At 41.0% G+C, this 17,589-nt stretch overlaps 1 protein-coding gene across 9 annotated transcripts in view; it reads right to left on the minus strand.

The window, feature by feature from the left end:
- Positions 1-15,845, minus strand: part of LOC106613452 (ephrin type-B receptor 3) — a 123,011-nt gene extending 107,166 nt beyond the window's left edge. For 6 of the 9 annotated variants that reach the window (XM_045687258.2, XM_082956680.1, XM_082956683.1 and 3 more), the window contains exon 1: positions 15,154-15,845. In XM_045687258.2, coding sequence (XP_045543214.1) covers positions 15,154-15,217 — 64 coding nt within the window. In that variant the 5' untranslated portion in view covers positions 15,218-15,845. The remainder of the gene's footprint in view (positions 1-15,153) is intronic. The other 3 variants (XM_014215695.3, XM_045687257.2, XM_014215693.3) reach the window with 1 other exon arrangement.
- Positions 15,846-17,589: the final 1,744 nt, after the last annotated feature.

The following is a 17,589-nucleotide window of genomic DNA, read 5'->3' on the forward strand; positions in this document are numbered from 1 at the left end:
ACCTCATCCCATTTGATCTCTCTTGAGGTTTGTAGTCAAATGACACCAAGCACACAAAGAGGAGGATCTGGGAGAGAGGATTAAATACGGTAGCTTAAACTAAATTAACCTGTTGGGTCTAGGGGGCAGCATTTGCACGTCTGGATAAAAAAAATGTACCCGATTTAATCTGGTTACTAATCCTACCCAGTAACTAGAATATGCATATACTTATTATATATGGATAGAAAACACTCTAAAGTTTCCAAAACTGTTTGAATGGTGTCTGTGAGTATAACAGAACTCATTTGGCAGGCAAAACCCTGAGACATTTTCTGACAGGAAGTGGATACCTGATGTGTTGTATTGACTTTAAACCTATCCCATTGAAAAACACAGGGGTTTAGGAATATTTTGGCACTTCCTATTGCTTCCACTAGATGTCACCAGCCTTTACAAAGTGTTTTGAGTCTTCTGGAGGGAGATCTGACCGAACAAGAGCCATGGAACGATGATGGCCCATTAGACACCTTGCGCGCGAGTTCATCTTTGGTACCCTCGTTCCAATACGTTATAAAAGAGTATGCATTCGTCCACCTTGAATATTATTCATGTTCTGGTTAAAAAAGGCCCTAATGATTTATGCTATAAAACGTTTGACATGTTTGAACGAACGGAAATATATTTTTTCCCCTCGTTCATGACGAGAAGTCCGGCTGGCTTACATCATGTGCTAACGAGACGGAGATTTTTGGACATAAATGATGAGCTTTTTTGAACAAAACTACATTCGTTATGGACCTGTGATACCTGGAAGTGACATCTGATGAAGAGAATCAAAGGTAATGGATTATTTACATAGTATTTTCGATTTTAGATCTCCCCAACATGACGTCTAGTCTGTATCGCAACGCGTATTTTTCTGGGCGCAGTGCTCAGATTATTGCAAAGTGTGATTTCCCAGTAAGGTTATTTTTAAATCTGGCAAGTTGATTGCGTTCAAGAGATGTAAATCTATAATTCTTTAAATGACAATATAATATTTTACCAATGTTTTCTAATTTTAATTATTTAATTTCTGACGCTGACTTGACTGCCGGTTATTGGAGGGAAACGATTTCCTCAACATCAATGCCATAGTAAAACGCTGTTTTTGGATATAAATATGAACTTGATAGAACTAAAAATGCATGCATTGTCTAACATAATGTCCTAGGAGTGTCATCTGATGGAGATTGTAAAAGGTTAGTGCATCATTTTAGCTGGTTTTATGGTTTTGGTGACCCTGTCTTTGACTTGACAAAACATTACACACAACTCTTGTAAATGTACTGTCCTAACATACTCTAAATTTATGCTTTCGCCGTAAAACCTTTTTGAAATCGTAAAACGTGGTTAGATTAAGGAGATGTTTATCTTTCAAATGGTGTAACATAGTTGTATTTTTGAAAAATTTGAATTTTGACATTTATTTGGATTCAAATTTGCCGCTCTTGAAATGCACCTGCTGTTGATGGAGTGCACCACGGGTGGCACGCTAGCGTCCCACCTAGCCCCAAGAGGTTAAAGTACCTCCTCAAAAAGTACCTGCGTATGACTTCATTCAATATGGGTGTCCAGATGGAAATAAAGTTCCATGAGGGGGAAATTCTCAAATTTGCTCTCAAACAAGCAACGCAAGACCAGAAGTAAAGGTCAGAAGTGCGATGGCATGTTCCTGGCTGATGGTAGATGTTTAGAATGTAAGGATCGTCGAGAAGCTCAGACTTTAGTGATGGACTAATTAGGGTTTAGAGTCGAGTTACCTCGTGGTCTCCTGCACCGATCGAAGCGAAGATTCATGAATAAGTAAGTGCAGTGGCAGCTTTGCCGCTTAATTAGCAAAGCAGAAAAAATGCCTACTCCCAAGAGACCAACCCAGTCTGGTTTTAAGGGGCTGGGCTATCAACAGCACTCGCCTTCCTCCCTCCAGCATTGATTGATGGAGAGCTAAATTGAATCTCTAATCATCACCACACTTTTAGCCTCTGGTCCCATAGGGATTCAGAGAGGCAAAAGTATCTTTGGGGTTAATGTTTTCAGATCTGTCTTCTGACACCAATGGTATAAACATCGACCCCCTTGTTCACTGACCATTCCCATCTGGTCGGGGGGTTATTTGACTCTGCTGTGTGTTCCTGCTCGCTTTCATGTCCCTGGCAATTGTTTTCACACTCTTCACCATTCTGCCGGGTATTGAAAACCTGCTACACCTCACGTGCCTTGCACTTAGGCACCCTCCGACACCCTACAGCAACAGATTGAATTACAGCCCAGTGAAGACCTTGTGTGTTTTCCTCCATTTGTACTAATCTCTCTTTTTGTGATGTCTGACAACTGAGGAACCTGTTCTTGGAGAAGCAAAGGGCGATGGGGACAGGTTGAAAGAGAACGCCATTGCAAACATGTCATGTAAGTGTCGGTGCTTGAACTCCAACTGCATTTTTTGCATACAGTCGCCATCATTTCGTGTTCATGGGAAACAATGTCACAGAACGAAGCAGAGAACCGCAGACTCCTCTTTCCACTTCAATAGAGGAAGTGAGTCACCTGACTGTCAGCCCTTATCAACAAGTGGACACATCAAAGGACCAAGGGGCAGTAAATATCCCTGTCTCCTAGCTTTTGAGATTTCTATATAACAAGGCTGGCAGATAACGGGAAGGGAAAATATTACTACAATTAGAACCAAACTATTAAATGATGGGAATCAGGGGTACAGTAAAGGGTGGGAAAGAACAGAATGGAAGAGTGACGGAGGTGAAGAAAGAGAAAGTAAACAGAGGAGAGAACAGGAGGCATTGTCTATGGTGGTTTGTTTAAAAGTCTACCTGTTTGAATGAGGACCGGTGAACCTTTCGTTCTTCCTCTTTGGCATACCACAGTGCCAATCTGTCTACCCAGCTACAAGCTCAGGGCCTAAATGGCTGCCCGTGGATAAGCCCGCGGAGTTCTGTTCACGCGCTAAATCATCACAGAATGTATACAGCCCTATAGTTCCTTGAATTAAGTGACAATAAAAGTTATTGGACAGTATAATCTCATAAACGGTTGAGCAAAAGCAAACAATGCTGTTTGAATTTTTGCCCTAGTACTACACAGCTGATTATCTTGCAGTCTCTCTATCTATTTATCTCCCTCGATCGCTCCGTCTATCTCTCTTGCAGTGTCTCTGTCTCTCTGACATGGTCAGAGATGCTGTCTTGAAAATTGTGGCACAATGTTGCCATTGATCGGCACTCGGTTGCTTTGTCAGATTCATTAAAAACAACCGCAGATTCCTTCCAGCCTGCATCACAGCCCAGACTTTTCATCTGGTAACCTGGGTGGTGAGTGAGAGAGAGAAAGAGAAATGGAGGGAGGGAAAGAAAGAGAAATGGAGGGAGGGAAAGAAAGAGAAATGGAGGGAGGGAAAGAAAGAAAGAAAGAAAGAAAGAAAGAAAGAAAGAAAGAAAGAAAGAAAGAAAGAAAGAAAGAAAGAAAGAAAGAAAGAAAGAAAGAAAGAAAGAAAGAAAGAAAGAAAGCTGGATCTTTCTTCCCAGGCTAAAACTGGATTAAGCTAGTCTAATTGAAGATGAGAGGATACAGTAGATATGTAACACTGGTCCAAGGTAGGAAATAAAATCTCCCTTCTCTGATGCTCACACCTTCCCAGAGCCCACCAGCACCCCCAACCACCTTTACCCCTCCTTCCTCACCCCCTCTTCCCCACTCATTTTACCACAGCTCCCCCCAATCTCACCTGGGTCACTCTGTCCCACATTGTCAACACTCTCAACACCTTTTGAAATTAACTGTCTTGCCAACACTGAACCAAGTGGCTTTCTCTCTGCCTCTCTCATCACTCTCTTTATTTCTCTGTTGCTCTCTTTCTCTCTCTCTCTCTCGGTTCAGGTTCAGGTTCAATAACTGATAAGCCTTCAACTGTGGCTCAGCGGAGAACCAGAGCGCGAAGCTCAACCCTGCAATCATACATCTCTCACCCGGCATGGGAGGCTTCTCGCAAAGCAGGGGGTTTGTGGATAATCCCTGTAGAAAAGGGCTGCCCTGGGTGAACACTCTCACTGCCTGGCTGAGATATATCACCTTGTAGATGTAGCTGTCTGCTGGACCCATGCCTATGGATCAAAAGGCTTTGATACACCATATCTGTGAGCTGGTGTAGTGGTTTAGTCACCATATGGTTTCATCTTAACTAGATAAAAAAATATATAGTGTATTTCTCGCTCTCTCTACTGTCTATGTCTATCTCCATCTCTTTCTCTAGTTCATCAACCACCATATTCCAGTGAATCCTTTAATAAGCGAGAGGTCTTTGAACTGTCTGCATGTTTCAAACCCCTTGCAGGTTTTAGAACATCTACCAATGATAATAATAGAAGTCACATCAGTTTTGATCAAACCACGCTCAGAAATGTAATTCTTTCAAATGGTACGCTAAGATTGAATCCTTCAAAAAGATATCTTCACAAACACTTGACAAGGACACTCATTCGCTGCATGATTACAGCTTGCTGTAGATAAACAATCTACAGATGAAACATATGTAAACAAATCACAATGACAAGACATCTCCTGTGAGGTTATTTTTATTTAACCTTTATTTAACTAGGCAAGTCAGTTAAGAAAAAATATATATTTTACAATGACGGCCTACCCCGACCAAACCCGGATGACGCTGGGCCAATTGTGCACCGCCCTGTGGGACTCCCAATCACAACCGGTTGTGATACAGCCCGGGATCGAACCAGGGTCTATCGCTAGCACTGAGATGCAGTGCCTTAGACTGCTGTGCCACTCGGAAGCCCTACTACAGATGGGGATCCTACAGATGGGGGTCCTTAGATTTATATATTAAACCTATTGCCTTGGATTGCATAAAGGTAAAAATCTGTGGTTCTACCCCTGAGCAAGGCAGTTAACCCACTGTTCACCGGGCGCCTGAAGACGTCGATTTAGGCAGCCCCCCACACCTCTCTGATTCAGAGTGGTTGGAATAAATGCAGAAGACACACTTCAGTTCATGTCAATACATTCAGTTGGACAACTGACTAGGTATCCCCCTTTCCTTTCCATAAAGCATCTCATTCCCCTATAATAGATAAAGTTCTCTCAATAGCCCCGTGGGGGAGAGCACTCTGTGCCCCCCACAGGGGCTTCCGCCACTGAAAATACCAGCGGTGTAAAGTACTTAAGTAAAAATACTTTAAAGTACTACTTAAGTCGTTTTTGGGGTACTTTACTTTACTATTTATATTTTTGACTATTTTTACTTCACTACATTCCTAAAGAAAATATTGTACTTTTTATTCCATACATTTTTCCCTGACAACCCAAAGTACTAGTTACATTTTGAATGCTTAGCAGAAAAGAAAAATAGTGAAATTTACACAGTTATCAAGAGAACACTTTGTCATCCCTACTGCGTATGTTCTGGCGGACTCACTAAACACAAATGCATCTTTTGTAACTAATGTCTAAGTGTTGGAGTGCGCCACCTTTATGCAATCCAAGGCAAAAGGGTGCCATCTGCTTTGCTTAAAATAAGGAATTTGAAATGATTTATACTTTTACTTTTGATACTTAAGTATATTTTTAGAATTACATTTACTTTTGATACTTAAGTATATTTAAAACAAAATACTTTTAGACTTTTACTCAAGTAGTATTTTACTGGCTGACTATTACTTGAGTAACTTTCTATTAAGGTATCTATACTTTTACTCTGGTATGACAATTGGGTACTTTTTCCACCACTGGAAAATACACTGTGGTCACACACACACACACACACACACACACACACACACACACACACACTCAGAGACAAAGACCAAACAGTCAGAGAAACACACACTTCACAACTCCCTCAGTCCCGTCTCCCCAAATGGAGAGGTGTCAGATCGGCTAGGCAGTAAAACAATGTCTGCCTCAACTCAACACCAAGACATTTGGTCTTTTAGTGCACAGGATGCATGTAAAGACAAAAAGATGCCTCACCGGTTTGGCATTTGCATGTTTGTCTTTGTCCCCTAACTTGGTATGCTTATTCATGCATTTAAAATAGCATAGGGCATTGAACATCTTTAACGTTCAATGCCCCGTCTTTAACATTCAATGCAAAGGTTAGCAGAACTCTTCTCACAGACAAAACCTTCAGGAGGTCGTAGTGGGAACTGTGAGGGTTATCGTCACTCTCGACTATCGTACATTCTGTGCAAGCTGCATCACGTTGAGAAACCCTGTTTAAGTCATTAAGAGTGAGTACTGTCAATGTTGGTAAGTGGTAATATGGGGTATGGTAAAGTCTGCAACCATTCATGAGAAGAAGCTTCCTTTTGGCAGTGTGTGTTGTTTGAAGTGTAGATTGGGAGCAGGTGGAGCTGGGTGTTTTAACTCTTAGGAGAAGGAGTGAACGGATGGAGTTTTAGTGCCAACTGTAACTCTTGACTCCCACGCCATGAAATCACACAGGCACATTGAACATACACACACAAACCACCATTCACACCATTCACACACAATACACACTCGCTTCACACATCTAGTTCCATTAATCAAAGTGGACGTTCACACCTAGCACACTAACCACGACTTCAGTCAGTGCCTCCAAGATCCCCTATCATCACACCTTCTCTTTATGGCAGTCATTTTGAAAAGTAGCAAAATGTGTTGCCAGTCTTTAAAAACGTATCCAAAATACAACCAAGTGTCCGGAGCTAAAGCTTACATTCAACTCTCATCATCAACTATTTCAATATGTTAAAAATATCTTAGAGTTGGCCCCCTTTTCTTCTTTCTCTTACATTTTAACAAGACTTGCGAAGCTGAAACCAGGTGATAGCTTTTTCCTCCAGGCACTCAATTTTGGAACGGCCGACAGATGTGACTGTTTTTTTTAAAAGACAAATATCAAAGATCCCTTTCTGCTCTATCAGCAAAATATGTTACAAGAGCCTGTAGCTCGTAAAAAATGGAGGGGGGGGGGGGGGGGTTGGGGGGCTGAAACAGATCAAACCACTGTGCATTGCAGAAGGAGAAGTCAGCTCGGCTCTCGCCAAGTGACTCTCGGCAGAGTAATGACCATGGCATGCCCATAAAGTGTGTTCGTCTTCTCCCCCGAGCACCCCCGACCTACATGTGAATAGCACATTGGCCCTGAACTGCTATCTGGCGTCGAGTGATGCTCAAGCACACTTCAGCGCTATTGGCTTGTCTGTTTGTGTCCTCGCATGAGTGTTTATGTGTCGACAGGCATGAGTGGCTGTGCATGCATATTTCCCTGTACAATAAATACACATCACCACTTGTTTCCTTTTTCATCCTTAATTCTATTTTTATTCAACCAAGCATGGCCCCAAGGGTTTGATTTAGTTTGGGAAGCCATTGTTACTGAATAAAAAGACTGGCTTGGTTAAGATGCAGTGACTGCCTTGTTTTGAACCGACAGAAGGTCAAAGGGCGTAGGTCCTCAATTGCAGCAGAAGAAAACACACTGGGGCCTAACAGAGCCACGTTCAGCAGGCAAACATTGTGGAACGATGCAGATAGAAATGTCACGAAATAGAGACGACACGATTCCTTATTCTAGATGTCAGAGAGGAAAGTTTGTTCTACATAACATTTTCTATCTGACCGTTCTACAACGTTGTTCCCTGCTGAACGCACCCCCATTCTAACCCGACCGAGTTGTCACACATGGTCATTTCAGCTGCGCTTTATGGACGTCCGATGTGGAAGGGGCCTATAAAATGCCTACTTTGATGGAAGTTAATGTTATGTATAGCATTTCACCAGAATTTTTTAACTCATTAATATGGTTCCAGTTGGATAGAAATGATTTTTTTAAACGACAGCAGACTAAGGGGCCAAGTGGTAACACACCCACCCTGCACGCACATACCCACACTCACTTTTAGTCACACATTTTCGGGTTGAAAAACTTTTATTAGTCGACTTGAAAGGGAAAAACCTCAGAAAGCACCTTCTGACTTTGACAGTGACTAAAGAGGTAAAGGAGTGGCGCTACTACCCTAACGCCAGCTGCCATCATGTGACTTTGTTTAGGTGGCTTGAGCTGTCTCTGTTGGCCTCGGCAGTTGGCACTGATATAAGACACGGCCCTAAAGCCGTGCCACAGCCACCCATCTCGCTCTCTCCAGACGGAGTGCAAGTCCTCTCTCTCTCTTTCTCTTTCTTTCAATCCCTCTCTTTTTTGTCTCCCTCCTCTCCCTCGTTCCACTCGGCTGGCTGTAGACAGCACCAGTGGGAATTTGGCAGCGGGCAGGCCTAGACACATTTGCTCCTCACGCTCTCAGGAGCGGGTGTCAAAGACCTTCTATTCGACAAGACCCTTCATCAGCTGCAGGACAGCCCTTTAGAGGAAGAAAGGGGGATCTCCGTAAGCACACAGACACACACACACACGAAGGTCTGCAACCAAGCACTTATGCGTTAATTAGCCAGCCATTCACTTCACAGCATAATAAATCCATCCAGAATATTCTGTCCTTATGGCATCCAAAATGTAGGCTTTACACTAAGCCTTATAGACCCACTGTCCATCCAAAAAGGTCACCTAGTTTTCTTCTATGACATAAAAGTTCCTGGTGTGCAACTGTTGTATATGGATATGTGAGCAAAATGTTCATGTGCTCCGTGACCGTCCCATCAGCATTCACATCCCACTGGGCACACACTAGTTGAAACAATGTTGAACCAACGTGGAATAGATGTTGAATTGACGTCTGTGCCCAGTGGGATGTGACCATTCACATAAGCACTCCTGAGTCCCATAGCATCAATAAGTCTCTCTCTCTCTCTCTCTCTCTCTCTCTCTCTCTCTCTCTCTCTCTCTCTCTCTCTCTCTCTCTCTCTCTCTCTCTCTCTCTCTCTCTCTCTCTCTCTCTCTCTCTCTCTCTCTCTCTCTCTCTCTCCCTCTCTCTCTCTCTCTCTCTCTCTCCCTCGCTCTCTCTCTCTCTCTCTCTCTCTCTCTCTCTCTCTCTCTACTCTCTCTCTCTCTCTCCTCTCTCTCTCTCTCTCTCTCTCTCTCTCATCTCTCTCTCTCTCTCTCTCTCTCTCTCTCCCTCTCTCTCTCTCTCTCTCTCTCTCTCTCTCTCTCTCTCTCTCTCTCTCTCTCTCTCTCTCTCTCTCCTCTCTCTCTCTCTCTCTCTCTCTCTCTCTCTCTCTCCTCTCTCCTCTCTCTCTCTCTCTCTCTCTCTCTCTCTCTCTCTCTCTCTCTCTCTCCAGCCCCCCACCAGCCAACCCTGTCTGAGCTCCTTATGCCAATCTGAACCAAAGACACTGAACATCTGTTCAACATGGCCTCTCCTTAGCATGTGACCTTCAACTCAATGGGGCCCTATCTAACCTATACAGGGCAAGAGTGGGGAAGATGCCACTATTTTCTAGTTGTCAATCTTCTCTTATAGAGGATTTGACAGTTGTAAAGCCACAATTGATTCACAATTCCAGGCTGAATCATGATTTGAAAATAAATTGGATTATAATGCTGGAATCATAACATTGTAGTTTTACATTAATTATACGTATCATCATCACCACTATCATTCCTTAGATTATTGCCTTAGATTATAAGCGCTCAATTACTCTAAAATCCACAATATTGGATTAAATTTTTTACTTAATTATATTGCTTTTGAATTTAAAAAAAGTTTATATTATTCTTGACGTAAAGAAAAATTTCACATGGAAAAATATACCTACACAATTATTTGTTATGCATTAATTATACTCTAACAATAGAGTACTGTATATTTAATAATGGCCAAACTCTACATGAAAAGAACATGTTCAATAAACAAAATTAGATGATAAAATAGGCTACAACTATAATTCACGGAATGGAAAACAGAGACCATAACCGTATAGTAATAAACCTATATGCTATCAATTTATGAAAAACCAAGACTCATAAATAAACTAGTCTTTTCGTAATTAATCATTCTATACTAAAAACTGAAATTATTAAAATATATTTTTACCCATGTAATTCAATAAGTCAAAAATCATGCAAAATGTAAAAGCCTACATGCTCTCAGCACCATCGTGGTCAGTCTCGCTCTCGCAGAGCGGCCTACGTGGCAATTAGATTGGCACACTCGTCCCCTCTATCCGCCAGACCATTTGATTCCAACCGCCTATTAAGAAATTGCCTTAATTGGTGCACTTCAACGTTTCATCCTGTGGACTATTCTGCAATAAAGACCTGCCCTCCAATAGATTGTAAGGCCAGGGATATTCAACTGGTCAAAAGTCACAGCCATTTGGTTCACAGACAATAGGAAGGAAGCCAATCTCTTGCATCACTCTATTGATTCTCCGGTTAAAGGCCTAAGCAGCGCGGTTGTCCTTAATCAATCAAGCCACATCGATTGCGACACTCTGGCTGTAGGGAAGTGTAAATAATTAATACTTTCAATAGTTAAATAAAGCATGCAACCCAAGAGGCATTTTCTTAACCACCATGGCCTACAACAGTTTTTTCAAAGTATTAACGCAAAGTCAAAAACGTATTGCTAATAAATTAAATTATGATATTATTAGCATAGGCTATACATATAATGAAGCTATTTTAATACGTAAGATACTCGTAAGTGTTATAATGATGTAAAAAATATATATTACAAACTGCATAAACTCTAAAAAATCTAAAGCATTTAATTAAATACACTGTACTTTTCAGCCCTGTAATTCTCATTTTGGTTTGGTCAGTATTTCGTTTAGATCTAATAAAGTCAATATTTAACAACAACAAAAATAACAACAATAACCAGTGTACAGAAATCTACATTCTGTCGATTCTGTCATATTCAGTGGTGCCCCAGCAAGGTCTCCATATTGAAAGTGCTAGCTGCAGCTTATTGTGTATTGTTTTACAAATTCTGCCGTCCAATTTCCCCCTCGGCCCCTAAGAGAGTTTGGTTGTTACAGTTGTTAAACTAGTACTAATAATGTATTTTGTCCATTCAATAATGCCCATTATTATCCTTAACGTTTGTTGATCATTTGCCTTTGAATGCATTGGCCTATGTAACATGGATTCTCCAAGGTGGGCGATCAGTAATTGATCTCTCTGGACGCACTACAGGGTCAGTAAAAAGTTAACAAAAATCCTAGTTCATTCAAACAGGATAGGCCTGTTGCATGTTCTAAAAAAGCTGGGCAAGGCTTTCCTTATTTAAAACAGAACAAGTGTGCCGAACAAAATGGGTCAAGCAATAATAATGATGATGACGAGCCTTCCAGGCACGTTGAAGAGAGAAGGATTAAACCTGGCTGAGAGAGAGAGAGAGACTTTGAATTGATTTGAGAGAGTGAGAGATTCGCCAACTGCAAATTAAGGACAGGAAATTTGACCTGCACAGGTGTGATCTTGGGCACAGTATAAAAGCACAAGCTGGTGCGTACGAGGCTCGCCGACTATTGACGCACACCACAACCAAACATAAATAGCAACTCTACGAGACACAAAGATTATGCCATGGGCATGGGCTAAATATGGTGAAAAACTCATCAAAGCAAATAATCAGCACTTTAGTTGGGGGAAATCCATACAAAATAAACTTGATAAGGTTTGCACCTGTAGGCCAATCTACAAACACGCAAGCAGTGACAATGGTAAATCAAACCAGTTCCAGTAAATTGCACGGCTTCAAAACACTGGTGTTGTGAGGTTAGTTTACGCACTGTCTGGGAATTCATGAACTGAGGAGGGAGGGTGGACAAATGGAAAACGAAGTTCAACGTACTTGAATTGAAAATGATTATCCCTTCCCTCGAAAAACAATAGGCTGCAAAGTGAAGGATGGGACCTATAAGTGAAATTAAATACGCGTCAAAGTGGGCAAACGCGGTTCCAGATTGCCTGCAAATCGTGATAGATGTTGTTGTGTGTGCTGTGTGCACCGCTAACATATCTGCTTCTGCCTCTTTCTTAAACCTATATCATAAACATAATTTACAATGGGGAAAGAGATTAACGATTCCCCCAGTGCACTAAAATGTCATCGGGACAATTTATGTATCCGATGGAGCGCCGAGAAAACCGATAGCCACAGAGCTTCATCCAAACAACTCCCGGTTGTTAGCCACTTTATCTATGTAGCCATGTACAGTACAGTAGGCCTCGTGAGGCTTTTACAAGATGAGACTTTGGCTTTGTTTTCAAACTATTTCAAGTACAACATTTCAAACAACTTCAAACAACATTAACTTGAAGTCAAGGGCATTTTAAAGCCAACCATAATGCGACAGCACGCTCAATAAGCCTAGAATATTACATGTTTTGACAGCTATAACACTACTGAATAGTCTATACAGAAAAAATATTTGCATAGGCCTACATTGAAGGTGCGAAAGATAGCCAGGTGTAGCCTGATAGCCAGGTGTAGCCTCTCCCTTTGCTTTTGTTTCTGAATAAATAAGGATGACATTTCGTCATATAAATGACTTTGATGGTTGAGTTGAAAAACAGACTATTGCCACAATATCCATGGCTCATTTTTGCTAAGCAAGAGATTAAGCAGAAGTCACATGGTCACACTATGATGTTTAGGCGTAGTTCATGTGTCCAGAATTAGGTCACACAATAGACCTATGGGGGTATCAAATTATTTAATTAATCAGGAATATGTTTCATGAATAATTTAACATATTCAACGGAATCGTGAACTTGGATGCTGAGCATACGAAAAAACATGACCTATAATGCAAAAAAAACTAAAGGTGTTTTCTTTTCAATAGGCTATAGAAAAAGTGTTCTCCAAAACGGTGCAATGTTACTTTTAACCTGTCACTTGTTAGTAGCGGCTGTAAATTGGGTAAAATAGGGGCATTCTCTCATTTATAGTTCCTGGTCAGACCAGACGCTCCGTGTGGTCGTGTATTGTTCCCCGGGCGGTCGATTATCCCGAAATCCCCTTAAACTATGCACCCTCTCAGAAAAGTCTCCAGCGCATGTCATAAATCACCTGCCCATGTTAAACGCCTAGCTAAGCCCCGAACCAGGCCAGCGAAGAGAAATGTATGGCAGCACTTATGGTGGAAATAGGTTGTTCTAACGAAATTCATCAACTTCAGCCAAAAACGGACTATTTGCATTGCCCCCCCCCACACCACCCTCTTTTACACCACTGCTACTCTCTGTTGTTACCATCTATGCATAGTCACTTTAATAACTTTACCTACATGTACATATTACCTCAACTAACCGGTGCCCCCGCACATTGATTATGTACCGGTACCCCCCTGTATATAGTCTCGCTATTGTTATTTTACTGTTGTTCTTTAATTACTTGTTACTTTTAAATCTCATTCTTATCCGTATTTTTTTTAACTGCATTGTTGGTTAGGGGCTCGTAAGTAAGTATTTCACTGTAAGGTCTTCCTACACCTGTTGTATTCGGCGCATGTGACTAATAGAATTTGATTTGAAAATTTGATTTGAAAAACTGCACCCATAATTTCGGTGCCGTTATATACCCTGACACATCACTCAAAATGAGTGCCTCCAACTAGGGATATCTTGAATGCTATCGGCGTAATAACAGGCCTAATATAGTCTACACAGGCTAGGTGAATTTGTGGATTTCAGTGCACATACCAATTCATAATCTACCGCTTCTTTTTGACATGAGTTGGTCTATAGTCTACTTTATACAGAATGATTGCGGGCACCAATGAAACAACAAAGTTGATCAGATAAGCCGTATAGGCCTACATTATTTTGACCCGCGCTATAGCCTACTTCACTTTACCACAACTTCAAAGGCCGACTTTGAATACAACAGAACAACCGATTGTTTAAAACTCTGTCTAAACATGATGTTATAATCACGCACAATTATAATGTAATTTTATATTACGATCTGAAATTGGGCCAAGGCTCGCTCGTAATCAAATAATCCCAAGAATCATAAAACAGTGCATGCTATTCGGTTTCTCTCTCTCAAGTATAATCGAAGTTCAACACCGTAGAAAGCTTATCTTATCAGTGTAAATTCAAAGGAGTTGAAAATGTATTGACAAGTCATGAAAGTAGACAAGAAAGCTGTGGGAGAGCGCCATTTACTAAAAACAGTGGCACACTGTCCTACTTTTCTAGTGGCAACAGTAACACAAGCCAGTCGGGTAGACTACAAGCCGCCTTGCTACGGCAATAGCCTACAAGCTGTAGGCCCATTCAAACCCACTGTGTGCCAGACCTGTTTCCCCATTCTACACCAATGAATAAACGGTCCACTGTCAGGCAATAAAACGCTTTTGGTTTTTATGTTTGCTGCATGACAGAAAAAAATGTACTACTTTCGCTAATATTGCTCTACATATTAACGAATGAAATTAAAATATATTTCACAGTGATTGTGTAGACAAATAGTGTATTATCCCAATTTACAATGACTCAAACGCTTTGCTTGCAATTAATCATAATTCAATAGCAAATATAGCTACATTTGTAATGTAATGGTTTGAAAGCCAAATCTGCTTAAAAAGTAATTACTTGATTGGCTTCTTGTCAAACTGACCCACTATTTTATGCAATGCTGAACCTTCAAAAAATACTAGAATACATTTTAGTGTCTGGGGCACCAATTGCGCTGCATACACGCGGAGCTGCAACCTACATAGAGCTCCGACTCCCTGTTGAGATACAGGCTAGTGTTGCACTCATTTCCTTAGGGTAAGAATGAAAAGACAAGCATCAAGGAGAATGAATGATCTTAACCGGAAAAATACACAACTATCCTTGAAATGATACGTCTGGTGAGCATTACAAATGTGTATTGAACATCGGCAATGGTAAGGCACTTGGGGTTGTTTGCCGTTGCACAAAACTATCTGTGGGAGCGAGTTCATATCTGTTCAAAATGTTCTCTCAGAGCCTGATAAAATAATCTCGTTTAAAATGCTAAAATATAAATAAGAGAGCTATAGCTCGACGAAGGATAAACTTGTGTTGCTCGGCTTCGGCTACTACCAATGAGCACTGCTGTAGCCCATTGGCGGACCTCATGAGAGCTTCGGCGTAGTTAAAACCCAGGGCGAACAGGGTCTTAACGCAAATCCAAAAACTAGTAGCCAATAATAAACCACAAAAACATGAATGTGTCTTACCTTCAACAGCTGACGCCATGGCAAGCAAGAGGCTGCATAAAACCAGAAAGTAATCCATTGTCATAAAGCGGTCAGTTCGGACATTAAATAAACCCAAGGGGGAGCGGGAGGGAGGAATACAATCCGGTGTTCTGACGCTCCACGCACCCAGTCTAACCGCGTCTAGCACCCAAACCCAGAGTTACCTCCATAAAACCAACAAGAAAAATATCAATATGAGGGAGGGATGAGAAGCTTTGTGCAATCTAGGAGCCCTCTCCTTTTCAATAATTTTCAATGGGTTTATGCAAGAAACGGTAACAGGCAAAAGTTGTCCAACCCGTAGACTTCGCATTTGGCAATCACGGAAGAGAAGTTGCCTCGTTCCCAAAAAACCATACAGTAAATATCCCCTATTATGATTACGCAGGGAAATGTAAGTCCGTTTCACGGGGTCCGTCGGGAATAATCCAAATACTTTTTGTAGTCAAGACGTTTGATATTTGCACACTTGTATCAATACCATAATGCAGTCCAGCTATGTCTGTAGTTTAGCCTACCCGTTTACATGTTCAAGTGTTATTCACGAAAAAAATCTCCTTGGTTGATATATTGTAGTAATGTCCCTGAGCGAATTATCGGCGTGGCTGCAGAAAGCTTATGCTCCGCTCGGTGTGTGCATTGGAATTGAGCACGATTGTGCAGAAACAAGGGAAGAGTGAACGAGAGAGAGAGACCGGGAGCATAGGAGGAGGGGTTATGGTTAAAGCAGCTGTCAGTCTCTCATACGGTCACACCCCCGCAACTAGCTTGTTAAACTGATGCTCCAGGGCCACTGCCTTTCTCGGGAATCCCAGATCAGGCGTTTCAGCGGAGACAGAGCGCCCCCTGCGGGATACTCATATTTCAGTGGTCGATTTAATGCAAAACTACGGAGTTTCTGCTTATTTTCTTTTTGATAAAATTATTTTCAGCTATTGCAGCAATTATGTGTCTAAAACAGAGTCGAATATTCAGGTTTTTCAGTGGACATTGTGTGTTATCAAAATGCAAAGCCCATTGAACACTGGGATTTTCTGTAAGTATAATTGTGCGCAATTCTCACTCAGTGTACAGACCTACACTTTCAGAATCTCGGTTTCTGAAGGAATACAAATTATAATATGCGAAATATGAAACAAAAAGTTGCACATTGATTCGCTGTAGTTTACTGAGAACAATAATTAGGCTACACACTTGAAGCACATGGATAAAAACTCCAGTTCTGTTGAAATGAATATGAAGACATCTAAAAAGCATACAAACATTACCGTATAGTTTAGTGAAACACTATTGTTGCTTTAGCCTCTAATCTTCATTGGCATATTGAGAAGGCGCATTTGAAGAACAGTCAGTAGGCTATGACAATGAGCACATGGCGATGTTAACAATAACAATAACCTATACAAATTAGTTGAACATCATGCCAATGCCAATGATGAGCCCTTCTGTCTTCGAATTTGAGGAAAATGTTTCTAAATTGTATTTTTTTATTAATACGTTTGTTCATAGTTATGAAATACAATACTTAGTGGTAGCCTAATACATTAAATGCATGCATAACCTTTTTCGGAAGTTAAGGTGTTAAAGTTAACCATAGACCTATATTTAGCCTCTGCAATAACATTTTATTGTGCTGGAGAATGCTTTGATTAAAATTACAATTTGGCGGTCCAAAATGGTGCACAACTGCGGATGTAACTCCTCCTGCCCCTCAAAATATGAAAGTTCCTGGAATGAATACTAATAATATTTTATTCGAGTAGCCTAAAGTTAGCCTATTTTACATTGATTTATTGCATGTTAGACCTTCTATTTCTATATGCTTAACTATTATTTAGCAGTAAGATATTATCATGGGACCAAATCCATTAAAAAACAAATCCATAGGCCTAGTTTGTTTTTGAGACGTAGGCCATATAGGAAATTATTATAACCGAATTGAGATAGGTCTACACCACTCAAGTAGATAAAAAAGCCTTATATATATATATATATATATATATATATATATTTTTTTTTTTAAATATATATTTCAGTGATGACTTCAGGAGCGAGAGTAATGGCTTTACAAGAGTGGTTTCCTCTCCCTCCCAAAACCTGGCTCCAGACCTGGCCCTTGCCTCGTCTTCTCCGGCTCCCTCTACCCAGGGCCCGCCGCGCAGGGTCTTGATAACGGCCCAGTGTCAGTGGGGACAAGAATGGGTGATAAAGACAATGTTAACTGGACTAAGACTTACATTTTGTACCAGAGTGGCAGTTATGCAAAACTAATAGCCTACTTCACTAACCATGTGTGCATAAATTAGGTTGAGATATTAAGTTTATCTCATGAAGCCTATGCTAGCTTTTTGCTAGCTTTTTTGCAATACCAAAATGATATTGATTGACATTTTGCAAATAATTTTGAGAGGCATT

Source organism: Salmo salar, chromosome 10, assembly GCF_965601325.2.
Source record: "Salmo salar chromosome 10, fSalSal1, whole genome shotgun sequence".
Classification (NCBI taxonomy): Eukaryota; Metazoa; Chordata; class Actinopteri; order Salmoniformes; family Salmonidae; genus Salmo; species Salmo salar.